The 11,033-nt window shown below is 39.2% G+C and overlaps 1 protein-coding gene across 1 annotated transcript in view; it reads right to left on the bottom strand.

Moving 5' to 3' along the window:
- VAT1L (vesicle amine transport 1-like) overlaps positions 1 to 7,347 on the bottom strand; it is a gene marked incomplete at its 5' end in the record, with an annotated part of 46,681 nt that extends 39,334 nt beyond the window's left edge. Inside the window, 2 exons of the mRNA XM_010012563.1 lie at positions 3,066 to 3,281; positions 7,218 to 7,347. Of these exons, the coding sequence (XP_010010865.1) occupies positions 3,066 to 3,281; positions 7,218 to 7,347 (346 nt within the window). The remainder of the gene's footprint in view (positions 1 to 3,065; positions 3,282 to 7,217) is intronic.
- Positions 7,348 to 11,033: the final 3,686 nt, after the last annotated feature.

Here is an 11,033-nt window from a genome sequence, read left to right as displayed (position 1 = left end):
GAAAGAGAGATAGGAAAATCAAACTAACCCCCGAAGCAGCCCCCTTTCCAAACAACCCAAATCAACAAGGAAGCCATAGAAAACAAAAGCAAATACAGTCTCTCTTTTCAATCCCCCTTCTAAGCACTGCAGCCAGTCCTCCTCTTCAGGTGGAAGGCTACAATATACAGTGTCAGAAAGCAGGTCTGTGAGTGTCCACCTCCTGGTTCAGAGAGACAAAGTGCTTCCCTACAACCAGCCACATTTCCTACCATGAAAAGGGAAGACTACAGGATGCCCTGACCTTTCAGCTTTGTGGCTGGCAAGGTGGGTTCTCATTTGGTATATGGAGCAGGATTCAAGTCTCTGTAAAAGAGATAGATATATAAGACTTTCTTCAAGATAAGTTATTTTGGCACATTTCCTTCTTCTCTACATCATCTTCTGATGTCCCCTGGAACTTCTGTAAGTAAGCAAACTGACTTATCTAAAGCATCCTGTCAGACATTAAAGGTTACCGTCACATATTAATCATACCCCAGGCACAGATGGGAAGACAATTGCTATAGTTACCTCACTACTAAAAATATTTAAAACTGAAAACAACGCCACAAAAATAAACTGAGGCAATACATAAGTAAAGGTCCTAGAGATTTTCCCTGACCTACTGGAAAAGCTGCAGGATCCTCCTGAAGAGGAGTATGAGCCAGAACAAAGAACCTCACAAACACTTTTGAAGCAACAAGTTCTTTTTCATAAACTGCCTGAAGCAGTTAAAATAATGATCTTGCGTAATGAGAATGGAACAATTACAAACTTCTAGTCCCAAAGGGAGCCTATTGTCTCTTTAAAGTGTTCTGGAATTTCTATGAGATTTAGAAACAAACTGGACAGGTTTCCCACTTGCTGAAAGTGCGACTGGGTCTTCAATGTACTAAAAGCAATAGCACAAAAACTACCTCTTCCCATAGAAACTTCAGTATCGTTTCTCTGTTTTATTAACCAAGAACTTTGTGGGAGTGAATTGTTCAACTGAGGCTGTTAAATTTTTCAAAGGATTAACAGACATTATTAGAGAGGTTTAAAGAGCAACACAGACCCCTCTGAAATCTTTATGTCTAGTTAGGAGAAAGGAAAACATTCCATGCATCTCTGGAGTGATATTTTACATGTAAGGCCTGTCAAGCAATGGGCAAAGATTCTCCTTTCCAATTCTAGCTATACATGCTCTTCCCTTAAAAGGAATAGGCTGCATGAGGCACTCTCCACCATGGCACAACAACGAGCATCCTGAAGGCTAGCCAGCCCTGTCTCCCTCTGACGTACATCTCCCCTGGATCATACACAGACCTTTATCCGATATTGGCCAACTTGGCTGTTCTTCCTGTATCTTTCCCTTGGAAACTCTGTTTTATTTAGCTATTTAGCATTTGATGAATCTGGTTTCTCCTTGTTCTCCTGGCAGCCAAGCAGGACCCATCCTTCCTTTAGCTTCTTTCAGAGAATATCCACAAGCAGCCACAGCAGAGGACCAGTCAAAAGCTGCTCACTGAGCATCTGTGATAAAAGAGAAGAAGCCAGCTGCTCCTTACATACACAGCCCAGCACAGAAGCTGTGCACTAGTGAAGACACCTACATGAGAGCTGGTAGAGCATTAACAGTGCTTAGGGAAGAGAAGGAAGAAATAAAAGAGGTGAGTTAGATTAGAAAGAAGAAAAGAGAAAGAAATAAAGACATTTAGCAAGGACACTTTATCTCAATAAGGAGGAGTTCATTTTCTGTAGATACACGCATATATATCTAGAAAACAGCCAAAAGCAAGGATTGTGTGGCCTCTTGTTTTAACAGTCCTAAATTCCACATAAGAAGATTTAATATTGAAGAACGATAGTCAGCCATAATGCTCTAGGTTGTACTGTGCCAAAGCATAATACGATTATAAATTCCATTCATTTACAGAAGTATTCCAAGAGGACCATTTACTGAAAGTAGGATTACTGTTAGCTAAAAATACTTTGTACAGGGAACTCATGAATTTATTCCTTTGATTACAGCCTTCTTTTACATGAGAACCTGAAAAAAGGTCTAAGGGCATACAAGTAGGGATAAGGTGTTTGGGGCTGCTCACCAGACCTCAATAGACAACAGAATATTAATGTAGCATAAATAAGGCATAACAGGAAAAGAGAAGAGGTACTCTGGTTTGGAAGGCTGAGATTTGCTAATGCTCTCAGGTTGTGAAAGCTGTTTTATGAAAAAGGACTGCATAATTTCAAATGTAAACGAACTCCCCTGACAGTATCTCAATAGTTTGCACAAGCTTAAGTACTTTCCAAAGTAGAGAGATTTTATTAAAAGATAGTTCAAGGAACTGGTAACACAAAATGCTGACTTCTTATTTCACTGCATGGCAAGGTATTCCACCAAACTCATTCTACCATTACTTTGCGCATGTAATGCAGCACTCCCTTACTAATGATCCAAACTATCGCATGCAGCAGCCACCACCAAGTGAGCTTCAGCAGCTGTATATTTTCCTCAGGGCTGATACAATAACACTTCTCACTGCTTTTGATCCCTCTGCAACAAAGGCGAAGAATTTCACAGACAAAGCATCACACACACACAGAGCATTTGCAGGAGTATTCCAAGACGGTCATTTACTGCAAGGACGATAATGATTACCTACAAATACAGTGTTCAGAGCATTGATTTATTTATTCATTTCAGTATTGCATTCATTATTTATTCATTCCTTTCAGCGTTCTTTTACAAGGTGTATAAGTTCAGGAATGAGATGTTTGGGACAGCACTTGCTCCTTGATCTCTGACAACCAGTCAGGGGGGTTGGGAGGAGTTCTGGGGTAGAGTTTGTTGTCAGAACATTTTTATTTCACCCAAAGCTCCTGCCAACCATTTGCATCAGCATTTTGATGAGAAAATGGATGCAGTTCCACTGCAATCCCTCCCATAGCGAAGTCTGATCTCGAATCAAACTATAGGGCCTGGCTCATTTCAAAAATTGAGATGCATCAGACTGCTTTAGTTACTTGGTGACAGGAAAGTAAGAAAAGTTCCAACTTACCACCCCACCTCCTGCAGAGTGGACCAGCACAGACATGCCTTCTCTTAGGTTAGCAACTTCAAAGAGCATCATGTAGGCAGTTACAAAGTTCATGGGAAACGCAGCAGCTTCAGAAAAACTCATGTCATCTGGGATCTTGTAGACAAATTCGACAGGGGTACATACCACTTCAGCCCATGCGTTGTAGTTTACAAAAGCCATGACTCGGTCTCCAATCTACAAACAAGGAAGAAAATGTTGAGGATATGGCTGCAAGTGAGACTGTAGAGAGCAATTTTTAAGATCTGCAATTCTCCTGCTCAAGCTGTGGGTCACTGACTGAAGTTAATGGTGCTCCCCATCTCTGGCAAAACAGAAGTTAAGCTCAGCTTTGGGCTTTTACCATGTTTTTACTGTATTTATTTAAAAAGCGGAATTTAACAAAAATATCCTAATAAAGTTAAAGCCACCTTTTCTTCTGCTACACTGCTTCTCTGAGGGAGCAGTCTTTCATCACCACCAAGAGATTATCTTTTTCTAGCAGAGCTCCTAAATAATACACGGGGCTGTAAACAATGAAACCAACATTCTTACTAATAACCAGGAAATTTGCTTACAGAAAAAAAGACCCCCAAAACCAGGAAGAAAAGGTTATAAATGATATTTATAAGATGCATGGAATGAACAAAATTACACCAAAGATAATTTTCACTTTGATTTCTCAGTCTTCACACTAATTTAGATCCACTTTTGCTCTCTGTGGATTGAGAAGGAGAGGCCTTGTACTCTGGTACCAGAGTACATGAAAGGGTTCAGACACCACTCATTTAGAAGATAACACCATCTGTAGCCACTCTTTACTTTTATTACCTTAATAACTGATTCTACCAATACATTTCTGTGACTGTAATTTCTCCAGCCACATGTCAGAGCAGAATTTGAAACAGCAACGACAAATAAGCCACCTTAAATGTCAAAAAATAAACTTCTAAGGCACTAGGCACTACTAAGCCTACAAAGTGAATCTGACATGATTTAAAGGAGCAATGAAATACTTCCTTTGCAACAGATCTCTACTCAGTTTCTTTGGAAAATATATGCTAGTGAAAGAGTATTTCACTACGGAGAAATAAAGATTTTATGTTAATATTAGATACAGTTGGCTGCTCCTAGGAACCTCTCAGAACCTCCAAGCACATCAAATTTATACATTTGTATAATGGCCTTCATTGCAGCTCCAGGTTTTTAAACCGGAGATAGTGACTCCCCACAGATGGGCAAGAATAATAACAAGGCAATGGGAGCTGTGAGGCTCCTGCAGAGGCAACAATCAGACTTGGAAAGCAACTCGTGTAAAAGCAGAAACAAGTCTGCTGGCACTACTGGGGAGAGCCACAGTGAGCAAACCTTCACAGGCAAAGCTGTCGATAACTGCTTGTCACCAGCAGCCCCTACACACCTTTTACCTTATTTTAGACCTCTTTGCCTTTCTGTAATACACCAACAAAAATAGCATCCTTAACCATGAAAGGAGCTCTTCAGTGGGGCCACTGTGTAACTAATAAGGCAGGAATAGCATTATCCTTCAGGATTTAATGTTTTAACCAAAACTAACAGCAGCTGTCCCTCTAAAATATCTTAAGTTTATCTGCCTGATGTTCTGCATCTTACATTCTACGAATACCCACTAATGTTTTAGAAGTACTATAGGTTGTTCTTGGACTACTTCAGCTATATTCCACAGCAATTCATTAAAGCTCAACACTTTTACCTTCAGGGACACATTTATAGCACAAGCTCATTTTGGTCTCCCAAGTACTTGTCATCATTTTGGGATATTGCAGGTTTGCTAAAAGCTAAGGTCCTGCTGACAGTTCTGAAGGGTTTTTCTCTTTCAGAATGAGGATGCTGAAACAGAACTGACATTCCAATTTTCACCAAAATGCCTCCTCCTTTTGAAAAGCACATTCAAACTAATAGTGCCTCACTGGTAACCACTCCGTGGTTCCCTTTTGCTGTTAGAGAAGCATATAAATCTAAAGTCTGGTATGATTAATTACCGAAGATGTTATTATGCCCTATATCTTGCAAACAAATATAAATGATTACCAAAATGAAATTAGAGAAGTCCCTCTTGGTGATTCCCAAGGGATTTCTTAGTAACAGTAAATACCATATTTTACCACAAACACTATACAGTCATCATCTGAGATCAGGCCTTAGCTCCTGAGAATCATCCCCACAACTAGAGAGATACAAGGCCTGATACAGTTGAGCTCAGCAGAAATCAGCTTTTCCTTTTAATGGGAGAAGGAACAGGCATTACACACCATTATTCCGTAAAAAAAGGCTTTATTTCACTGTAAAGTATGTTCTTACTGTCAAAAAGGACTGCCATTCAATGCTGTCATTTGTCATACAATAACAAAATCAGAGCAAACGAAGACAAGAAACGGCTGGCAATATCGCAGGTGTAGTATCTCAGGTAATACAGGTTAAGGGCCTGAAACACACCTTTTCCCAGAGCATGAAATGCCCTCTTTAATGTGGCTTCAACTGAAAGAGATCTACAAAGGGAAAGAAAGTCAGAAGATGCAGGATGCAATCTTTGTCATTCCTGCCTCTGGACAGTGGAAATAGCTTATGTCAAGGAGACAACAAGCATCTGGGGTGCTCCTATTCCATGCAATAGATCCATTAAGAAACTGACAGAACGTGTTTGCATCTTCTTCATGGTACTTCCTTCTCTTTATGGGCTTATACCTGTGCACAGTTACTCTGAGTGTTGATCTTCTTCTAGATCACTCAAACGCTACCATGGCTACGCAGACTGTATGCAAAAAAAATAAATACCATGCTTGTTTCCATTTCAGGGAGTACTCCAGAGCACAAATATACTCTGCAGTCAGAACAAAGACCCAACTTTAAAAGAGATCTACTATATTCAGTCAGGTGCAATGTTATTCAAAAAAGCACCATATGCTACAGCCTCACGATGCCCTTTAGAAATAGCAGGAACTTTTAAACTGAGACTGCTGATCTAGAGCGGAGACTGTCTGTGCTCCTTTCATAGAAAATTCTTTGATATGGAGTGTAACTACAAAGCACAGATACTAGAGTGGAACAACTGAAGCAGCAGAGCTTTTAAGGCAGCAAAATTCAGTTATTGTTTGTCACAAAAAACACTGGAAGATTATGACTTGTCTCAAGCCAAAGATGAGGCAAGAGGGGGAACATAGAGAAAAGTCCTGAGAAGAGCTCATCACTGAGACCCTACTAGAAACTGAATTGGCCATTATTTTCACTCAACTAAGAAATTTTACATCTTTTCCAGAAAAGCAAAAATGTTACCTTTAAATAAAAATATTTTAGGCAACTGCCTTACTTAAGATGCAGTAAGAACTGAGAAAATGCAATTACTTGATGACAGGACTAAGATAAATAAGATCGGATTGATGTGCAGTTTCTATTTCAATATTTTTCTACCTACTTAGGAAATAAAATGCAAAATTGGGGGAAATATAGATGTTTAACATCAGTGGTGGACATAGGACAGAATGCTGTTTATATGTAATAAGAGATACAAAAGAATACATAATTGCAACCAGTTATGAAAGCTTTATTATATAAATTAACTCTTTATCGCTAGCTGAAATAGATCCTTTTGCTGAGTGATCGTAAGTCATACAGCCAGAATCAGGGTCCCAGTTTTATCTGTGTTCCATGAATGCACACGTTTGTAAGAACCCGTGCTTATTTTATATGGGGGTCCTGTTAACTCAAGATCTAGTTCAAAGAACTAGAACCAGCAGCACACTGGGCTTTGAGGGACAGAGCCATAGTGACAGCAAACATGGTCAAGAAAAGAAACTTAACAAGGTAAATCAATTTCTTTTACTTTCTCAAAGCGTATCAGTCACGCTTTCCAGTTCCATCAGAATACACACATGGCGTAAGTGATTTTTCAGGAACTATTTGAAGGAAATGACAGTGGTGGCTTAAGAAACTAAATCAAGAGGTAATTCTCATGCTTGGGAAGCAGCAAGGAAAAATTGCCCTTTCAAATCTCAAGAGGGTGGGGAATGCTGCTGTCGCTGGCAGACCAGAAGGGATTAGGGACAACAGACTCAGTGAACCAGTGACTTCTTGCTCTGAAAATAAAGAAAATATTACCTCAAATCCTTTCACGCTGTCTCCAAGAGCTTCTACAATTCCAGAACATTCAAACCCAGGAATAAGTGGCGTCTTCGGAGGATTGTCGATATTCCCCTGTCTCACCATCAAATCAATAAAGTTCAAACCACTGTAAAATATAGTAACAAATAAAATCAGGACTATTACTATAGATGAAGGCAGAGGAGGAAAACTTGACCTGAGTGATGGGAAAGCTAGAAGACTTAAGGCCACCACTAAAAAGCTGGGCTCCACAGCGTTAAGAGGGACACAGCAGGCATTCACATTCTTCATGTGTGGAACAGACTGACTTTACACTGTGCTGTACAGGCCTTGGAAAGAAAAACACACATGCATTAGCCCCTAAGTTTACAAGACTGTTTAGGAGTCATCTGAAGAGATTCACAAAGGGCATTTCAAAAGTCAGTACAGTGAAACATTATCATTTCTATGAATGCATCACTAGCTGTCAAGTAAACCCAGTTCAATTTAAGAAAAACCCGAACATCAGGCATTACAGATGTTTTTGGCCAAAAGTAACCTGATGTAACTGTTCTAACCTGTGATGCGAGTCCAGGAGTGAATCTTGTGTTCATTACAGGCAGGAGTCCATACTTTGACATGAACTTATTAAGTATCAGATAGGCTGTTGTTTTAAATCTGATCCTCCTGGATCTCTTTTGCACAGTTTTGCAAAGGTTGTTCAGGTCTTTGCAGCCCTTAGAGCTGCTGTTCAGAAAAAACACAGGCCTTTCCCTGTAGCCTTCATCTTGTAAAAATCTTGAAGCATCTTTACTTTGTCTTATATATACTACTCGATTTTATTAAGCAAAATTTTGTTGTTTTCTAGGCAGCCACAAAAAACACAACCAAAAAAGGTTCCCTTGTCTACTCTCTATATACACACATATATATGTACTAATTACTGGCACGAATGCCATACGTAGCTGTAACTCCTCTAACTCCTAACTAGCTAATGCTTCAGCATGAATCCATTGTTCCAAAACACAGCACGGTATTTACTGTTAGCCAAAATTGCTGCATACTAACTCCCTCAACTCTCCGAAGCAATGCACACAGCCAGTCCTACTCACGCATATGATACCGGCAACTGCTTAGATGCATAAAATTACTGATGTGCACAGAGCTTTAGTCAGATACTAATGAAGCAAACAGATTGAACAGACCCAACAAACAAAAAGACAGAGTAGACAGACAACGTAAGCCCAGAGACAAGACAGCATTCATAACATGTAGGTCACTGGCGGTGGGGGGGAGGAAATTCCACCAAATGTAAATATTTGTAATTGTGGTGGAGGGTTTAAGAGCAACCCGAGCTCACAACTCTAAGCTCTGTAAAAGCAAGATTATAGATTATGTTTAAACAAGATGATTTTCACAGTCTAGCTTGACAAACTCAGGAGAAAAATTAAAAATAAAACAAGCAAACAAAAAAACCCCAACACGCCCATACACAAAGCTCATAACACTAACCACATGGGAGGTTAGGAGGTCTTCAGCATTATTCAGTTGGGAACTTTGGAATGATTTTAGGAAGGTCACTTCCTATCCAGTGGCTAAGACCACCTCCTACATCCCCACCGTAATGTTCATAATGAAAAAGAAATTCCAAATAACAAAATGCCTGCTAGGCAGTCATCATTTGGGAAAAAAAACAAAACCAAAACACAGCACAAAACCAAAAACCCCACACCATACATGATGCATCCACTGTCTGTTCAGTGATGATCTTCTGAATACATCTTTTCACACTGTGCACATTTTACAAAGTTAACTTTTTCTACATTCCTGCAAGCAAGGGCAGCCAAAGGCAGAACTGTGATGTGGAAACCTGTGTAGGAACACACACCATGATGTTGTGAAAAGGAGACAACAAGGAGACAGATGGATATGGCAAAGACTATAGCCATTTGATAATGACATTTGATTACAAACACATTACTGCTGCTCTTTCTAGAAATACTCATTCTTGCAAAATAACTTGCCAGACAATTTTTGAAAGGGCACATACTCAGTTTTGCACCTAACGACATAATACTAGCAATTCAGTTCTGTTCCAGTTTCATTTCTTTTTCATCTGTCTTTATCCTCAATAAAAGGCAGCAATGTTAAATAAAATAGAGAGCTCATCTCTATTAGAATGAACTTACAAGACTAGGTGCTAGAACAGGTGTGATAAGGAAAGAAAAGACACTGCACAAGGTATGTACCTAATCACATCTTTTTATCATTTTAATTACCAGCTGGAACACAGAGTGTTGATCAGCATTTCTAATAATTTCTAGTCATTTTCCAGGAAGTTTCTTCCTCATTCGCTTCATCTTTCATCTTATATATGTTTACATGTTGTCATATACCTATTTCTCTCATACATGCATTTATTTCTATTTTTCTCCCCTTTCAAATAAGGACAGAAATAAGCTGCTTTATTTTACCTGCCAAACTTGAACAAGCCTTATGAACACCAATAGACCTGAAAGCACAATTACATTGCATGGTAAAACCAATATTTTAACTTTTTTCCTTTTGAATAATCTGGAGGTTATTCAAAGACAGATAGCTACCTTAGTAATTACCTCCAAGACACCTAACCTGATCCAGTCCCCCATTGCAATTTAACCTGCAGCTGACACACGAACAGGGAAGCTTAGATGGACAGGATATCACAAGAAAATACATCTCATGAAGAGTGGTGGTTTTAGAGAATAAGCACAACTTATTTCTTGTATCAGTACAAAGCCTGTTCTGGCGTATAGCCAGAGAAAGTGGCTGAACTTTAAGGAAGAGCATACGCAGAAGGAGGAGTGTAAATGCAAAGAGACCCAGTGACAAAAAGTGCACAATTTCTTGCAGTCATGTTTTTAATCCTAAATTAAGAGCTAAATGCAAACGAAGATAGGGAAGGATATGAATTACCAAGATCAATACACTGATATAGGGGTTCTGCAAAAACCTCTCTGTGAAACAGCACGAATATTAGTGTGAACTGCACAGACTGAATTGTCTGCACATCTCTGGAGGTAGAGTTTATCAAACACGGAAATATCTTTAAATCTGACTCTCACAGTCTGCAGTGCTTCACCCTAACACCAGTTTTTAGGATCCTGAATATCATTTTCTATATTTGTAGTTTAGCTTTGCTGCATTTTATTTTCTTTAAGTGTGGAAAGTTCTACAGATAGAAAGCTGTATTCTAGGCTTGTTTCACCATCAGACCAGCAACAGTCAGCTTGGTCCTCCTTGCTCTGTCCCATACACTCAAGGATGCTCAATATCTTCCATTGCAAAATACCAAATCAGGCAGACCATTCTTCACACTTTGCTTTGGAAAGGTGCTGCTTTTGATCAGTCTCTCCTATTCCACCGTAAGAGTCCACTGAAATTAGTTCCTGAAGTTAATGAAATACAACAGAGCAAGTAAGAGGACCACTGAGTTTTACATTCTTAAAATCCTTCCTCTTACCCCTGGTCAGCAAATTGCTCACCAATCTTTTTATAAATAAATAAATACATAGACAGACAGATGGATAGATAAATAGACAGACAGATAAATGGAAAGGTTTAAAATTATCAGATCTCATGCTTTTTATCCAGAAGCACCCACAGTATATGAACAAGATTGCTTTTAAGAACACAAGTGATACACTATCTGTCCGCTACTCTACTATACTTACAATTTCTTTTATTCACTACCAGGTTTTCTAAGTGCTGTATTTCACAGTTAGCAGGGTCACTTCTGCCTCATTCCTCATGACGCACACATACAGCATCACAAGTAAGAAATTATTAGAACAG

Source organism: Nestor notabilis, unplaced genomic scaffold (genome assembly GCF_000696875.1).
Source record: "Nestor notabilis isolate BGI_N333 unplaced genomic scaffold, ASM69687v1 scaffold10054, whole genome shotgun sequence".
Taxonomy (NCBI): domain Eukaryota; kingdom Metazoa; phylum Chordata; class Aves; order Psittaciformes; family Psittacidae; genus Nestor; species Nestor notabilis.
This window is presented reverse-complemented; position numbering and strand designations above follow the sequence as displayed.